This window comes from Hylobates moloch, unplaced genomic scaffold, assembly GCF_009828535.3.
Source record: "Hylobates moloch isolate HMO894 unplaced genomic scaffold, HMol_V3 SCAFFOLD_13, whole genome shotgun sequence".
In the NCBI taxonomy this organism is placed as follows: domain Eukaryota; kingdom Metazoa; phylum Chordata; class Mammalia; order Primates; family Hylobatidae; genus Hylobates; species Hylobates moloch.
This window is the reverse complement of record NW_026652288.1, coordinates 17286159-17303585: the sequence shown is the minus strand read 5'-3', so window position 1 is coordinate 17303585 and position 17427 is coordinate 17286159. Positions and strand designations below refer to the sequence as shown.

At 37.0% G+C, this 17427-nt stretch overlaps 1 protein-coding gene across 6 annotated transcripts in view; it reads left to right on the top strand.

The window, feature by feature from the left end:
* The window catches only part of SMC6 (structural maintenance of chromosomes 6), a 158544-nt gene that overhangs the window by 37940 nt on the left and 103177 nt on the right, over positions 1–17427 (top strand). For 5 of the 6 annotated variants that reach the window (XR_009209497.1, XM_058427001.1, XM_058427003.1 and 2 more), the window contains 6 exons: positions 5975–6111; positions 6717–6778; positions 11418–11498; positions 12506–12607; positions 16575–16694; positions 16798–16896. Coding sequence is in view for 5 of the 6 variants with exons in the window: in XM_058427001.1 (XP_058282984.1) it covers positions 5975–6111; positions 6717–6778; positions 11418–11498; positions 12506–12607; positions 16575–16694; positions 16798–16896 (601 nt within the window). In the remaining variant the exon portion in view is untranslated. Of the gene's footprint in view, positions 1–5974; positions 6112–6716; positions 6779–9771; positions 9792–11417; positions 11499–12505; positions 12608–16574; positions 16695–16797; positions 16897–17427 lie in introns of those variants that run through there. The other variant, XM_032172283.2, reaches the window with a different exon arrangement.

Sequence of the window (17427 nt, the reverse complement as noted above, 5' to 3'; positions counted from 1 at the left end):
ACTAGCTGTTCTGTCTTCAGGCTTATCTCTTCATTCTTTTCCATACTGCCCCAGATACCTCTGAAAAGATCTTTGTTTTTCATAACAAGAAAATGCCCCAAATGCTGTCATACATCTTCTAGCATGAGGCTATTCCCATTCCTCTTTCTCATGCCCAGTGTGGAGAACTTTTGAAACTTTCATAATTAACACTAATATCCTTTTTCTCATTCAGTAGACTTTTCCTTCTGCTCAGTGTTATATCCATTTATCTTCTATTTTATTACCAAAGAATAGAACAAGGACAGGATGTGAATCAGGACTGCAGATTTCTTATGTATTCCTCAGAAGCCTTAGGAATCTTAACCTTACGCCAAGATTCCAAATTGACTCAAAAAAAGGAGAAAAGATACACAGAAGATTATTTCCCATGCTCTACGGCCTTGGGAAAAAAACTATTTGATAACAATTTCCAGCATAGTTTCTGTCTCCACTTCATGGGGCCCCAGTCCAGCAAAGTCTTCCTTTCACCACCAACCAAAATGACATCTGTAGCAAAAAATTAGTTATTTTAACACCTTTAAGTTAATAGTATCAACTCTATTTCAGTTCATTATATTTAGAAATTTTTAAAAAGTTATTATTATTTACTAGTCATTAGAATCCACGAGAAACTCTTTTTTTTGAGACAGAGTCTCACTCTGTCGCCCAGGCTGAAGTGTAGTAGTGCAATCTTGGCTTACTACAACCTCCACCTCCTGAGTTCAAGTGATTCTCATGCCTCACCCTCCCAAGTAGCGGGGACTACAGCCATGCCTCCACGCCTGGCTAATTTTTTTTTTTTTGTATTTTTAATAGAGAAGGGGCCTGGCCTCGAACTCCTGGGCTCAAGTGATCTACCTGCTTCAGCCTCCCAAAGTGCTGGAATTACAGGTGTGAGCCACCACACTCAGCCACAGTTGATTATACTTAACTATCCATTTCTTGGCTGTCCAAACAATCACCAAGTCTATTTGACTAGATAGCACATTGAATTTTCAGATACAGTCTTTAAGAAGAAATTATTTTTTATACACTGTTAAATGTTTTCTCAGTTAAATCCTTTTTTTTTTTTCCCATTTGAGAAGTACTTAGACCAGGGTAGAAGCTTCTCTCTGAGACCCGTCCTCTGAATACTATTTAATAAAAAAAAGACTAGCTTAAACACATCACCAACTTCTAAGGACATGGCTGCCTGTAGAGTGAAATAGTTATATATATTTTATTTTTTCTTTTCCAGTACAAAATTGGGGGAAATATATTTTAAAACACAGTTAGTGACCGCTAAAAACTCTAACCTTAGCTCAATCTTCTGTCTAAAAAACTAACTAAAAGCAGAGTTTTTCCACATCTTTATTGTTCTTATCTATCCCCTTCCTCATTGAAAACATTTGGCATTTATAAAATTTCCCTTGTTTTTATAGTCTCTGATTCTATCATTGCTTTTTTGCAGAATCAGCTTGTTGAGGTTTTTAGTTCTGCTCTTACTCTATTGCACATCTAAAGTCTATGAAGGAGTCTCACTTTGCCTAAAGAATGGTTGCCCGTGTGGTCCAGCACAAATTTGAGGTAGTTCTAAGGACTCTATCCCTCCCTTCCCCCATCTCTAACATTACACTCGCCATTTGTGACACCGGGGCTGTGGGCCTCCTTTCTTGGGATATTTCAAATCTGCTTGGAGATGCTTGCCTAATACTGTTAGGAGAAGCCAGAGAACTGTACCTTGAGACATTGCCTGGGACTCATCCTTCTAATTATCCACCAAGCCTTTGCAGTGACACAGGGACTGAATGAATCCTAATGTATCTCTTCACATGAAAACCTTTCTCAGTGACCCAAGGCCTCATGTCCTTTGCTATTTAGATTCTCCTTAAACATAAACAGTTTACTGTTCCCTCCCTTGGCCTTCCTAATACCAATCCTGGTAGCCTTGGGGCCTTTGCAGTTGTCTAATTTTTGACATCAGCTGTGGCACAAGGGTTATAGAGGGACAAAAACTCATTCTCCTGTTTTATGTTCCTGATTTATTTAGTCAGGGATACAGAACTTATTACAGATGAGCTGGTGACCCAGAGAAGGAGCAGCTGTATCATCTTTTTATATGACTTTTCTTATTCCTTGTTCTCATCGATGTGCACTGCTGCCAGTTACTTCCGTGTAGATAGATTCTTCCTGAGTTGAGAAAGAAGCTAAATTCTTACTGTGGCACTGCTTGTTTGTGTTGTCATTCTGAAAAAAATCTCATAGATAGTCTCTCTTTTCACTTAAGGCTCTCCTGTATTTACAGGCATTGGGCTCTATCGCTGTTGACCCAAATTGAGCATCAGCACAGATATCAGTGTAAAGGGGAAGACTGCAGAGCTAGTGCCCAGCTCGGTTGTCTCTGTCTTCCTGCAGAAGTGTTTTTGTTTGTTTGTTTAGCAGTAATTATGAGGCTTTTTAATAAATGTTATTTTTTGAAGAATTTTGCTTTCTTGTATTTATTAGATTCATATAGCAGGCCAGGCGCGGTGGCTCACACTTGTAATCCTGGCGAGGCCGAGTTGGGCAGATCACTTGAGGTCAGGAGTTCAAGACCAGCCTGGCCAACATGGCGAAACCCCGTCTCTACTAAAAATACAAAAATTAGCTGGGCGTGGTGGTGGGTGCCTGTAATATCAGCTATTGGGGAGGCTGAGGCAGGAGAATCACTTGAACCTGGGAGGTGGAGATTGCAGTGAGCCGAGATCATGCCACTGCACTCCAGCCTGGGTGACAGAATGAGACACTGTCTCAAAAAAAAAAAAAAAGAAAAGAAAATTTATATAGCAGTAGGATATCAGTGCCTCTGAAGTTCTCACTATACTAAAGATAGTTCAAATACAAGGAGTAGCTAGGAGTGAAGATAATCAAGTAGGTGTTTGGTAATCAAGAGAGGTGTTTGATAATTCAGAGAGCAAATATATGTAATCATTTAAGAAATGTTTTCATGAGGTACAGTAACTTAATGCCAGGTAATCTTACTAGCTAATGAAATAAAATATTCATTAGCTACATTATCAGAGGCCAGCCACCCTTCCCCTCATACTTCAGTGGTTCTCAACCTTAACCGTTCATTAGAATCAACTTGGGGAGCTTTTAAAAAATCCCATTAATTGTATTTTTTTTGAGGCATATCTGTCTTAATTAGGTAATTTTGTTTTTACAGAAAAACCACACCAATTTATTCAAGGTAGCTCTAGGAAAGGATATTTACCATAAAGATGCAGGGATATATATCCGTGAAACTGCAGAGAGGAAATACTGCGGGGTCTCTTGAGGGACCAGACTGAGACCCTGTAAGAACTGAGTCACTTCTGTCTCTGGGGCTTTCTTTTAATTGCATCTCTGGCTGTCTCTGTGTGTCTTGTCTCTGGGCCTCTGTCTTCCTCTCCCTCCCTTTGGTTTGTTCTGCAACTCTCCTCTGTGCACCTCCCTCACAATCCTAACTTAATTGGCTATACTTCTGTGTGTGTGTGCACTGTGCTCTCCTGTCTCTCCTTATGAAAAGTGTACAGGTAAGTGAGTGTGTTTTTCTCCATCACTGTCTCGAGTATGTGTACTTTCTTATTTTTTGCTAATCTTTGTTGCTGTGTGTCTTTGCATGTGCAGGCATTTGTAAGTCTTACTGTCCTAGTCTGTGGGTGTATGTGTATAAGGAAGTGATCTTATGTTTTCTGTGCCTCTGGTTCACTGCCAGTATCTGTGAGTATGTTATGTCTTTTTATTAGTCTGCCTGGGTGGTTTCCGAAGAGCTTATCTGTTCTATTCAGACTTTTCTATTTTCTTATCAGACTATAATGCCCCAAATTGGTTTCTCCAGATTTAGAGGCTCCATAACTTTGTAGCTCCCAGGATTCACCATCTCTCGACTTGATCATGTCTTAATTTGATTTTTTTCAAACCTTTTTATTTTGAAATAATTGTAGATTTACAGAAATGTTGCGAAGATAGTACAATTTTCTGTATATCCTTCACCCAATTTTCCTTAATGTAGATATCTTACATAACTAAGATGCATTTATCAAAGCTATGCAATTAACATTGGTACAATATCAACTAAACTACAGACTTCTGAAATTTTTTTAACCACATTTTCTTAGTTTGATTTTTTTTTTTTTTTTTTTTTTTTTTTTTTTAGACGGAGTCTCGCTCTGTCGCCCAGGCTGGAGTGCAGTGGCGCAGTCTCGGCTCACTGCAAGCTCCGCCTCCCGGGTTCATGCCATTCTCCTGCCTCAGCCTCTCCGAGTAGCTGGGACTACAGGCGCCCGCCACCACGCCCGGCTAATTTTTTGTATTTTTAGTAGAGACGGGGTTTCACCGTGGTCTCGATCTCCTGACCTCGTGATCCGCCCGCCTCGGCCTCCCAAAGTGCTGGGATTACAAGCGTGAGCCACCGCGCCCGGCCCTTAGTTTGATTTTTTAAAGAAGAAAATCTGACTGTTCAGTTGGTAAAAATTTCTGTATTTAGCTCAATCCCAAGAGGATGGGATGGAAACTTATATCGTTGCTAAGCCCTTTCTGCTAGGGCACTTGCACAGAAAAGGATGGTGGAGCAACAGAGCAAACACTTCACTGTGTCTACTGTCTTAGCAGTAATTCACAGTGAAGCTCATCTGGAGTATTTCTTCCTGCATTTCCCACAAATGGGAACAGTTTTAGAGTATGATTACAAATTCACAAAAGCAAGTTTGTTCTGTTAAAGGTTTCATTTAATTACCAATTAAAACACTTAAATTAAGGGACTTTAGCATTTTGCCAGATGCTCATATGAACCAGGTAAAATATCTGCTTTTATGTGTAAGGAAATTATGTCTTTATTAATGTCCTTCATCAGCATCTTTGTTTTTCTACCAAGTCTTATTTTAACACAAGTTGGAGTACACAAATAAAGATTTTTTTTTACCCCTATAGATCTTAAAATATGCGTGGCTGTAAGTCTCTAAACTATCTTTAAAACTTTAAAAACTATAACAGAGCCTATTGGTTAGGCAGATTTATACTCATTTTATATGTGTGTTTAGCTGCATTGTACTATTTTAAAATACGTCTTTTTAATGCCAGTAAAGCTTTAAGAAATTTTGGGCTTTAGTTTCTTTTTTCTTTCTTTTTTTTTTGAGACCAAGTCTCTCTCTGTCGCCCAGGCTGGAGTGCAATGGCACGATCTCAGCTCACTACAACCTCTGCCTCCTGGGTTCAAGTGATTCTCCTGCCTCAGCCTCCCGAGTAGCTGGGATTACAGGCATGCGCTACCATGCCTGGCTAATTTTTATATTTTTTGTAGAGATGGGGTTTCGCCGTGTTCGCCAGGCTGGTGTTGAACTCCTGACCTCAAGTGATCCACCCACCTTGGCCTCCCAGAGTGCTGGGATTACAGGTGTGAGCCACTGTGCCCAGCGTAGTTACATTTCTTGATATCAAATGGTTTTATTTTTTATTGCCAAGGAATTGAAAAAATAAAATTACCTTTCTTAATTCTAATCCTCTTTGAAAATGTTACTACTTTACCATAATTCTTACTTCATCATTCTTTAAAGGCCTACTGTCAAGCATGATGCTTTATATAACTTATAGTAGTCAGGCAGTATAATGTTGATTACATGATTTTTATAGGAAAATGTATAACTTATCTACATGTCTTGAAACAACTGAAACTTAATGGTTTTTGTGCAGATGTGCTATTTCTGTTATGGATAGAATAGTCAGTCAATTATTTTTTATGAAGCTTCACTTATTCTCAACTTTATTTTTTTGTTAGGCAGAGTATCGTTAACGTTATGCTGTAGTGAACAATCAGTGTCAGCTGTTGATGTAAAGCTAATTTACAAATGAATTGGCCCAATTATTTGGTGGTTTTGAAAAATGTGAAAATTGTGGCAACCTAGTATTGTGATTACACTGTATCTTCATGTAACTTAGCTCAACCTCATTGTTTCAGCTCTGCAGATATCTCAATAACATTGAGGAACAGAGGAGATGATGCCTTTAAAGCCAGTGTGTATGGTAACTCTATACTTATACAGCAACACATCAGCATAGATGGAAGTCGGTCTTATAAACTTAAAAGTGCAACAGGTTTGTTTTGATTCTCTTTTCATTTCTTATAAAATATTAGGAAATACTCAAAAAGAATTAGATGACTGCTGGTATTGATTGAACTATCTTCCTTGTAACATGATTGGTTGTGTGCCTATATATATATGTGTGTATACATACACACACACGTGCATATGTTACACATGGTTGTTTTACCCCAGAATATTATAGTACCAAAAACATGATTAGCAGAATTGGGGATTATTTGAAACAGGTTGTGCTATTTTGTTCTCACCTAGACTTCCTGTCACACCAGGGTTTTTATAGCATGTGGAAATAAATGGTTAGCAAAAGGTGCAAAATGACATAAAAGAAGAGGTGAGCATTTAGTTTTTGAAAAGAGATAGATAAGGAGAGAAATATGTTTAGCTATGGGGACAAGATAAGCACCATTATTGCATGTGGGTACTTTTTCTTCCTCTGTACTTGTGCCATGTTCATTCATATTTATACATATTCAATGGTACCTTTCTTGATGATGCAATGAAAGCTAATTAATATTTATATTTTGTAAGTAACTATACATTTTTTCTGTGTTATGCCCTAGAAACAGTTTGGTTATTTCATATGTTTCTCATAACTAGGCTCTGTGGTTTCCACGAGGAAAGAAGAGCTGATTGCAATTCTTGATCATTTTAACATCCAGGTAATTGGTGAATTTGTGTTTCATATTCATACACCTTGTCATTTTTTTAGTGTGATTTCACTTGTGTAGAAAAGATTTAAATGGCCTCATACGAGTAAACTGACCACAGGAAGCATATGTGTAACTATTATCAATGAAGTTGTTTAAAATTTACTAATTCGGCCGGGTGTGGTGGCTCACACCTGTAATCCCAGCACTTTGGGAGACCAAGGTGGGTGGATCACCTGAGGTCAGGAGTTCAAGACCAGCCTGGCCAACATGGTGAAACCCCATCTCTACTAAAAATACAAAAAAAAAAAAAAAAAAAAGAATTAGCTGGGTGTAGTGGCAGGTGCCTATAATCTAGCTACTTGGGGGGCTGAGGCAGGAGAATCACTTGAACCCAGGAGGTGGAGGTTGCAGTGAGCCAAGATTGTGCCACTGCACTCCAGCGTGGGCAACAAGAGTGAAACTCCATCTCAAAAAAAAAAAAAAAATTTATTAATTCAACACAGGATTGTCAATACATAATATAACACCTTTAATTTGATAGACCAGTCAAGAAAATTTAGTCTATACTGCTCTAGGCTAAAATTTATCTTAATAAGGATGTCAGGTTTCTTTGCTTTTTGCTGTCCTAGTCAAAATAGCATCATTGTTCCCTAAACTCAGTTGCTAAACTCTTCTTTTTTTTTTTTTTCTGGATGAGTGTTTAGCTTCTAAAGTTGCTAAATTCTTAAAGAAAATTTATTCTAGAAAGATAAAGCATTTCTCTATTTTGGAGCTATTGATCACACTTGTAGGGGACAAGGCTTGAGTCCTTTCTGCTAAGATACTTTGGCTGAATTAATTGATAATAGGGTACATGTAGTTCTGTAAACATTTACACTAGCATTATCTTTAGAAGACACCTAATCCGGGCTGTTTGTTTTGTAGATGAGAAACTGGGAGCCACAAAAAATAAATTTATACTTAAGGCTGTCTAGACGTGGTTACTGGTAGAACCTGGATTTGGGATCCACGCATCCTGTTTCATTCTACTGTTCTATCCATTGTGCAATACTGCCTCGTTACAAAATTAAGAACACCGAGACTTGCCATCAAATAAAGAGAACAATTAGGAGTTTGGGTCTCTTTTCCAGTTTCATTTAGAACAGACGGTACAGAACTTTCTGTGATGGTGGAAATGTCCTGTATCTATGCTATTCAGTGGGGTAACCACTAGCCACATGTGGTTCTTGACTAACTTGAAATCGTGACTAAGAAATTGAATTTTTAATTGTATTTTTTGGAAGTAGAAAAAGCCACACGTAGCAAATGGGCCTGCTGCATATCAGACAGTACAAGTTTAGGAAAAATAATTCTTAAAATCTAGAGAAAAGCAGGTACAGCAAATAAATTTCTGACTGGAATGCAGACAATTTATTAGAATCAGGAAAACCAAAAGTTAAAGTTGATGGAATCATGGGTGTTGGGAGAATCTTGAAGGGCATTCAGTATACTGTATAAATATTCTGTATTTACCCTGTGTAGAATCTCCACCAGGTTTTCCTGTGCAGGTGCTTGAAAGGATAATGGTGGGGTAATCACCTCTGTCCAAGGCTTCTTCCTTCTGTGGACAGCTGTATTTATTAGAAAGTTTTCATTATGAGGAAAATTGAAAAAAGCCTGTTTCTGTAAGCTCTCACTTCCTTGGGGAATGTAAAACATGTTATTCTCTGTTGAAATATTTAAAGATTCCTAGACTTTTTCTTGCATGGTTTACCTAATGTGTAACAAAAGATTCAGGTTCATTGATTAAAATGCAGAAGGTCTAGAGCCGCGCCACAGGTAGATGTGGAGCACTTGAAGAGTGGGTAGCTCAAATTGAGATATACAGTAATGTGAAATACACAGCGGATTTTGAAAACTTAATATAAGGAATAACTTAGTTTTTTATATTGATTACATGTTACAGTGATAATATTTTGGTTATATTGGATTAAAAATATGTTATTAAATTTAACCTATTTCTCTATATTTTTAATGTGGCTACTAGAACATTTAAAATTGTATTTGTGGGCTGGGTGCAGTGGCTCACGTCTGTTATCCCCACACTTTGGGAGGCTGAGACGGGTGGATCACCTGAGGTCAGGAGTTCGAGACCAGGCTGGCCAACATGGTGAACCCTGTCTCTACAAAAAAAAAAAACACAAAAATTAGGCAGGCATGGTGGCACATGCCGTTAGTCCCAGCTACTCGGGAGGCTGATGTGGGAGAATTGTTTGAACCCAGGAGGCAGAGGTTGCAGTGAGCTGAGATCACGCCACTGCACTCCAGCCTGGGTGACAGAGTGAGACCCTGTCTCAAAAAAAAAAAAAAAAAAAAAAAAAAATTGTGTGTGACTTGCGTATATTTTTCTTGAACTGTGTTGGTCTAGCATAACCAGGAGGGAAGAGGGTATTTAATATCTCTAGGTGTCTGATCATATTTGTCTTCTGTGCCTCCGTTTCTTATCCTCTTGCTGAAGTTTACCAGTTTTTGCTTTTTGCTTTTTTCAGGATTCTGACAGATAAAGCTACAACATTCTTTTTTTTTGGTTTGATTTTAGATACTGGGTTTTGCCATGTTGCCCAGGCTAGTCTTGAACTCCTGGCCTCAAGCGATCCTCACACCTTGGCCTCGGCCTCCCCAAGTGCTGGCATGAGCCTTGGGACAGGGTCTCACTCTGTCGCCCAGGCTGGAATGCAGCAGCATGATCACAACTCCCTGCAACCTCCACCTCTCAGGCTCAAGTGATCCTCCACCTCAGCCTCCTGAGAGCTGGTACTACAGGCGAGTACCACTACACCCAGCTAATTTTTGTACTTTTTGTAGAGACGGGGTTTCACCATGTTGCCTAGGCTGGTCTTGAACTCCTGGGCTCAAGCAGTCCACCTGCCTCAGCCTCCCAAAGTGCTGAGATTATAGGTATGAACCACTGTGCCTGACCAAGATTCTTAAATAATCCCAAGAGGAGTATGACAAGTAGGAACTCCATTTCAAAAACAAAAAGGTATAGAGAAATGAGTATAAACTTTAGTGAAGCTTTTAATTGAAAGTTGATGTTAAGATGTTTGTTATTAGAGCTACTACTGCATTAGGTCTATTAAGAAGTCAGATGCAGTATGAAATGAAGAGCTAGGGGGGCTTTGTGAAAAAATATGTGGCAGATGTAGACTGGTCTATATAATAAGAAACATGTCACATGTAAAGTTTTGTTTGTAACTACATAAGTGTTTTTTATTATCTTGAGAGGCCCAACATTTTACTTAAGAGAAATGTTTTAGCCATTGGTATACCAACAAATTACACAATATTTATTTTGTAGATGGTAAACATGAAGGGTTTAAAGTTTTTTTCATTTATACAATAACCTTATGAAGATTATTTTTAACATGTAAACTGATTTGTTAGTAATTGAGTAATGTTTATCATGTAAACTTATTTGTTAATAATTGAGTAATGACCCTGAATCTTTTTGAAAAAAGTTGTATTTTTTCTATACTTTTCCAATTGTACTTTGATATCTTAACTTGTTAGGTGTATTAGTCAGCATTCTCTAGAGGAACAGAATTAATAGGAGATTTTATATATATATAATATATAAAGAGAAGTTTTAAATATTAACTCACACGATCACAAGGTCCCACAATAGGCTGTCTGCAAGCTGAGGAGCAAGGAAAGCCAGTCCAAGTCCCAAAACTGAAGAGCTTGGAGTCTAATGTTTGAGAGCAGGAAGCAAACAGTTTTGGAGAAAGATGTAGGTTGGGAGGCTAGGCCAGTCTAGTCTTTTCACGTTTTTCTGCCTGCTTTATATTCCAACCGCGCTGGCAGCCGATTAGATGGTGCCCATCCAGATTAAGGATGGGTCTGCCTTTCCCAGCCTACTGACTCAAATATTAGTCTCTTTTGGCAATACCCTCGGGAACACACCCAGAATCAATACTTTACATCCTTCGGTCCAATCAGGTTGACACTCAGTAAGAACTGTCACGTTAGGCAAAGGTAGTTTCATTCAAGTAATGACTAGTTTCCAAAAGATAGAAATGACTTCATTATTTTCATTTGTTTTACAATATCCTCATGAAGGAATAATATGAAGAACTTCTGTAAGAAAAATAAACAATACTTGTTATCATGATTCTGATTAGAAATAACTGAGTTAGACTGTGTTTAGTTGGAGTAACTGACTTGTCTAAGGCTACATAGGAAGTTAGCAACAGAACTCAAACAAGAACCCGAGGTGGCTGACTCCTTACCATGCTAGGACTCTTCCATTCTGCTGTCCCATGATTAACCAGTGGCATGAGGGTGATATTCTATACAGCAGGTAAGAAGTGAAAAACTTTGTAATAAAAACACTTTTTCACAGGGTTCTTATGCTTGTGCCCTCATGTACTGGTAGAATATTGAGTGTTAACTATACCATGTATGTTGGTATAATGAAATTTTAAATTACTTTTCCTGCATTGTACATTTCTAACTTTTTTTTAGTATTTTTATCCTAATGTTACAACCTATGGCTATTGCTTGGCGTTCCTGATGGCACCATAGGTCACTTGTAATGTATGTTTCAGTTTTTACCTATCTTTAAAGCATTAAAGTAAAATATTCAAAAATGAATTTTTGTTTGTTTGAGGTGGATAATCCAGTTTCTGTTTTAACACAAGAAATGAGCAAGCAGTTCTTACAGTCCAAAAATGAAGGAGACAAATACAAAGTAAGTGGCACCAAAGTAAATACAAACCCATTTAAAAAGAGTACCTTTAGGCGTTTTGTAAACAATATTCTTGCTCACATAATGGAATCTGAGTTGTTTTTTTTTCCTTAAAGCCATGTATTTAAAGTAATTCAATTTCCTAGATTAGGAAATTGTTAAGTAAGATGGGAGTATAATTTTTTTAAATCTTTGTTTTTACTTTTTGGCTTTTAATTCTTAATCTTTAAGGAAATACAGGGTAACAGTTGCTCCTACATGCATAATAACTTGTAAATCTTTTTTTTTTTTTTTAAGACAGAGCCTTGCTCTGTCTTCCAGGATAGGGTACAGTGGCGCAATCTCGGCTCACTGCAACCTCCACCCTTCAGGTTTAAGTGATTTTCGTGCCTCAGCCTCCCAAGGAGCTGAGGTTACAGGCATATGACACCATGTCTAGCTAATTTTTGTATTTTTAGTAGAGATGGGGTTTCACCAGTTTGACCAGGCTGGTCTCAAAATCCTGGGCTCAAGTGATCCACCCGCTTTGGCCTCCCAAAGTGCTGGGAGTACCGGTGTGAGCCACTGTGCCTGTAAATCTTAAACTATTAAAAATTTTAAAAACTAACAGAATACTTGACTATACTGCTAAATATTCTGTGTAGCCTTTTGAGTGAGTTTTGGTATTATTCTAAAAATTTAAGCTGTACAAAGACCAATGATGCCAGTCTTTTCAGCTGTTTTTGCTTAAAGAATGGAATTAGTGAAAATGAGCTTATCACACCCCGCAGTGTTTTCTTTCAAGGGGTTTTAAGAGCTTTTGCAAATGAACATGTGGATGTGAGCATAGTAGGTTCAATCAATTTGAATCTGAAATATGATGTATTCTTTTGTGTTTGTGTGATTGCTTATGTTTTTAATGTCTTTTTACATCATTGATCTACAAGTTTTTTGAGACTAAATTTTTCTTTTTTAACAGTTCTGTGGAAGTTTACAAACTCCTAATTGCGTTTTTTTGTTATTGATAATAGTTCTTCATGAAAGCAACACAACTTGAACAGATGAAGGAAGATTATTCATACATTATGGAAACGAAAGAAAGAACAAAGGAGCAGATACATCAGGGAGAAGAGGTTTGTAAACAGTTAACGTAAATCTTTTTGAGATCAGCCAAATTCTTATAGTACTTACAGTAAATGATATTGTAAAACTATGTGTCTGTATATTTATATAAAACTAGTAATATTTTTATAGCACTCTGAAGTATATGCAATGTAGTGTTTATATTCCTGGTATTAATTAGCTGTTACTTTTTTATTTTGTAATAATGAGTATGTACATGTCTTACTTTCTGTATTAGATTATAAGCTAGAGAACAGGGCAGTATCTTACATACTTATCCTCTGATAATATGACTAATGGGTTCCACAATAAGGTATGGTAGTTTAAGTAGTTTAAAAACTGCAACATTTCTTCTGCTGGGATAATAAGCACAAGCTTCAAGCTGTTATTAAACATAGTATGCATTTATAATTATATACCATAATCTACAAATCATAGTAATTATAACTCTAGTAAAATGTTAACATTCCTTAAGCAACTGGTAGGTTAGTAGCAGCTATGACATCCTTACTCACCAGGCTTGGCAGCTGTGCAAATTTGCTTGCACTTTAAATCACTCATGCCAGCCATGACTTATTTCAATTTGTTTTTAAATCTGTTATATTTTGTTCTTATACTTTCTTCTTTAGATTCCTGAATATCCAACTTTCTGTGTGATAATCAGAGACCTCAAAATGTTGAGGCTTACATTATAGCTGTTTATCCAGTATATTAAGTCCCACCAATTTTATGTAATTGCATATCTTGTTCATTTGTTAGTTTTATATAACCAGTTGAGTTTTCATCAACTTTGTAACTTGTCCTTTTGAGGTAGGATTATACTAATGATTAAAGTCAAATTCATTATGTTATGCTGACCTTTTTACTTCACATTTTTGAGGAATGCGTATTTTAAGTTAGGTCTATAGTTAGGTGGTTCATTAAATGAAAACTCAAAAATCAAGGATGAGTATATTTATTTTTATTTCCCACATTATCCTTTCAAACCTGGGTTATGTGGTGGTGTTTAAGGAGCTACTATAAACCACAAAAATACTAAAGCACGCTTTTTTGGAATATGAGTGTTATTATTGGGGAAGGAAAATATTTGTATATTCAAACAAACTGTACATACTATATATTACATTTATTATTTTTAATATAATCAGGACTTGAAATAAATTTGTTTCAGACACTTGGGATTAAACACTTATTTTCTCCATGGTATACTAAGTATACCAGTAACAATTAAAGATATTGTAATTATGAAGTATAAGGAGCACTTCCCTAAATTATGTAGGAGAATTCCTGATGCATAATATGCACTCAATAAGAACTTTTCTCTTAATTCTCCTATATTCTCAAAATAAACTCCGGGTTTTAATAATTAAATCTTTAAGAAATAGCATGTAAAGGCTAGAAACTAGAATAATCATTCAGTCGATACTAAGTTCTTACCATGTGCCTTGTAGCATCGTGCTTTGGCCATGGTCATATAGTGACAAATAAATAGGAGTCTGGGGATCATAGACCTAGTTATTCAGCAGGAAACATAGATGGTAAATAATTTGAGTATCGTGAGGACTACTAAAAGAGATGTAGACTAGACAACAGCGTTTAATAGGGTACTGGCAGTGTCAGGGACAGTCATGATGGGGTAGTATTAAGGAAGTGATGCCTAAGAAGAAAACTGAAGGATGAGTAATACCAGGCAAAGGATGGTGAAGGCAAGGAAGGATGTTCTAAGAAATAGCATGGTTAAAGCCTCAGGGGCAAGAAAGCATGTGTGCTTTTAAAAAACTAGAATTCCAGATTGGCTAGAGTGAAAAACACAGGTGTGAGAGATGAGAGGCCAGGTTGTGGAGGACCTCGTAAAATTTAGGGGGCAGTAGAAGACATGAAAATGGATGACTTCATTAATTGTGTGTTTTCGGTAGATTACTCTGCTGTACAAGAGAATGAACTGCTATAAGAAGAGAAGAGATGTGGAAAGATCGATAAAGAAGGCATTATCATTGTCCAAAGAGATGATGATGGCTTAAGTTAAGGATATTGGTAGTAGTAAGAGAGAGAACTTTGAAATGATCTAGGCAGATGTTGTAGTGGACATGGAGAAGTAAAGTTAAGACAGAGGCATCAAAGATGACTGAATGACCTCCAAATTAATTACTTTAGTAGCAGAGTAAGTTTATTGAGATAGGAAGTTTGGGAAGAAAAGCCAGTTTTTCTTTTTTTTTTTTTTCTTAAGAAAGCCGAATTGTATTTTGAACACATTAATTTTGAGGTGCTTATAATAAAAGCATCCAAGTGGAAATGTGAAGTGGGAAGGTGGATATGTAAATTAAGAATACAGAAGTCAAGTCTGGCCTCAATAAAAATTTGGGAGTTGTCAATGTGCTATTAGTATATAAGCCAAAAGAATAATTTAGATTGCTGAGATAGGGGAAAAGTGGGCCCAGGCCTGAACCATGAGAATTTCTCATGGAAGCCATGAGAAGCCAAGGGCAGAGAGATTTTGAGAAGGAACCAGTCATGACTGTGAGATGTACCGTGTGGTCTGACACTACATGAATTGACAAAACTCACTATATTTAATGACATAATCTTCATAGATGACTATGGCAAGGTGGGTTTCAGTAGCAGTGAAAACAGTAGCCAGATTTGTGGAACTGGAAGATGTGAGGAGATGGAGGAGACAGAGACAATTTTCATGAAACCTGGATAGAAAGAGAAGAAGAGTTTTAGAGGAGGAGGTGGTGCCAAGGGATGAGTATTGGTGGTTTTGTTTATAAGTTGGAAAGATGAGCAAGTAGTGATGAACATGAGTCATGAAGAGGGTAAAGTGGAAACAAAGATGAAAAGATGTGATGGAAAAATCAGTGGATTTAGACCTTTGAGAAGATAGAAAAGGGGTAGAATCCAAGATACAGTTGGAGGATGGTTTAGGTCTTAAATATGAGGCCACCTCTCTTTTGTTGCAAAAGGAAGGGATGGCTGCTTTAGATTTGTGGTTAAGATTGTTGAGGGAGTTTCTGTCTGATGGCTTCTAATTGTCTAAGCTGGAGAGAGGGAATGAATGAGGGAATATGGTGGCAGGGTGTATATAAGGTTTGAAGAGAATGATAATAGATTGAAAGAATTTTGGAGAATGAGAAAGTGCATTAGATAGGGAAACAAAGTAAGGTCTACAGTATTCAGGCCCAAGTTGAATATGGTAAGCATGAATGAAGGGGAGAGGCTGTCTACCCAGGTGTACAGAATATGAGGTCTGTAAGCTACAGAAATTGTTTGAATATCACAGTATTTGATATTTGGTGATTTTTAATTAATTATTAAAAGTGAACTCCGTTCCTGGCCAACATGATGAAACCCCGTCTCTACTAAAAATACAAAAATTAGCTGGGCGTGGTGGTGCATGCCTGTAGTCCCAGCTACTTGGGGGGCTGAGGCAGGAGAATCGCTTGAACCTGGGAGGGGAGGTTGCAGTGAGCCGAGATTGTGCCACTGCGCTCCAGCCTGGTGACAGAGTGAGACTCTGTCTCAAAAAAAAAAAAAAAAAAAGTGAACTTAGTTAAGAAAATTATAACTTGTTTGATTTTCAGAAATAAATTTCTTCTAATCCTTACATTCTCTTTGGAATGCCTACTGACTATACTTTGAAGAACAGACCATCATGTCTATCAGATAGGGAATAAAGAGGGAAAATGGGAAAGTGAGTTTTGGGATTTCTCTATATTTGTGTAGTCTTGAACCTTTAATTCCTTTGCTCTTCATCTGAAGAGTATTTGGCCATTTTTATAGTGCAGAAATTCACAAAATTATTGGACTTACTAAAAGTATACCAAAGAATCAAGAATAATTTAAAAAAATAGAAGTTATTTTTAAACAAATATTTATGTAGTACTTGTTTAGGCATTGTTTTTAAAAGAAATAGATTTGCAAAAATATGTTTTTTCAACATTAATAAAAAATACATCCTTTCTGTTTTCTTTTTTTAAGCGGCTTACTGAACTAAAGCGCCAGTGTGTAGAGAAAGAGGAACGTTTTCAAAGTATTGCTGGTTTAAGTACAATGAAGACTAATTTAGAGTCCTTGAAACATGAAATGGCTTGGGCAGTGGTAATTATCACTTAATTACTTGTTCACGTATCTATGTGATCTGCAGAATGTATTTGGTTATTAGTGTTAATCTTATCAATTTGCTATATAATTTCTTTTTTAGGTCAATGAAATTGAAAAGCAATTGAATGCTATCAGAGATAATATCAAAATTGGAGAAGATCGTGCTGCTAGACTTGACAGGAAAATGGAAGAACAGCAGGTAATTACAGTTTTTTAAATGCAGATTTAATAGGTTGAATCATATGAAATTACAGATATTAGACTATTTATGACCCACCAAACTGGCAGTTTCAGACTGTATATTTGTCTATATTTGAATTTGTTGCTTAGGTGAAATAGACCTAAGCTTGTTTTCAAGGCCTGTTGTGGTAACTCTCTTTTGCAAAGAATATCTATGATAAGCCTGTCTGAGGCTAGGGCTCTAAACTCATGCATATTGTCAGTGGAACTTTGTTACTGACAAGACATATAAGAAGAGTATGAAGCTTTTACTCTTCAGTTCATTAAGGAGTTGAAACAAAAAGACCTTAGAAATAAAACGGTGCTAGGATAATATAAATTAGAATCACATTAAAGGTAAGTATCAGAAAGTATGAGAACTCAGAACTGAAAACAATGCCCAGAGATTGCTAAGGGAACTGAGATTTATGGTCCAGAACCAAGATGGCCTGTCAGAGGATTTCATATAGGTGGAAGACAAGTAGGATTCATCGTTAGGTTTGTTAAGGTT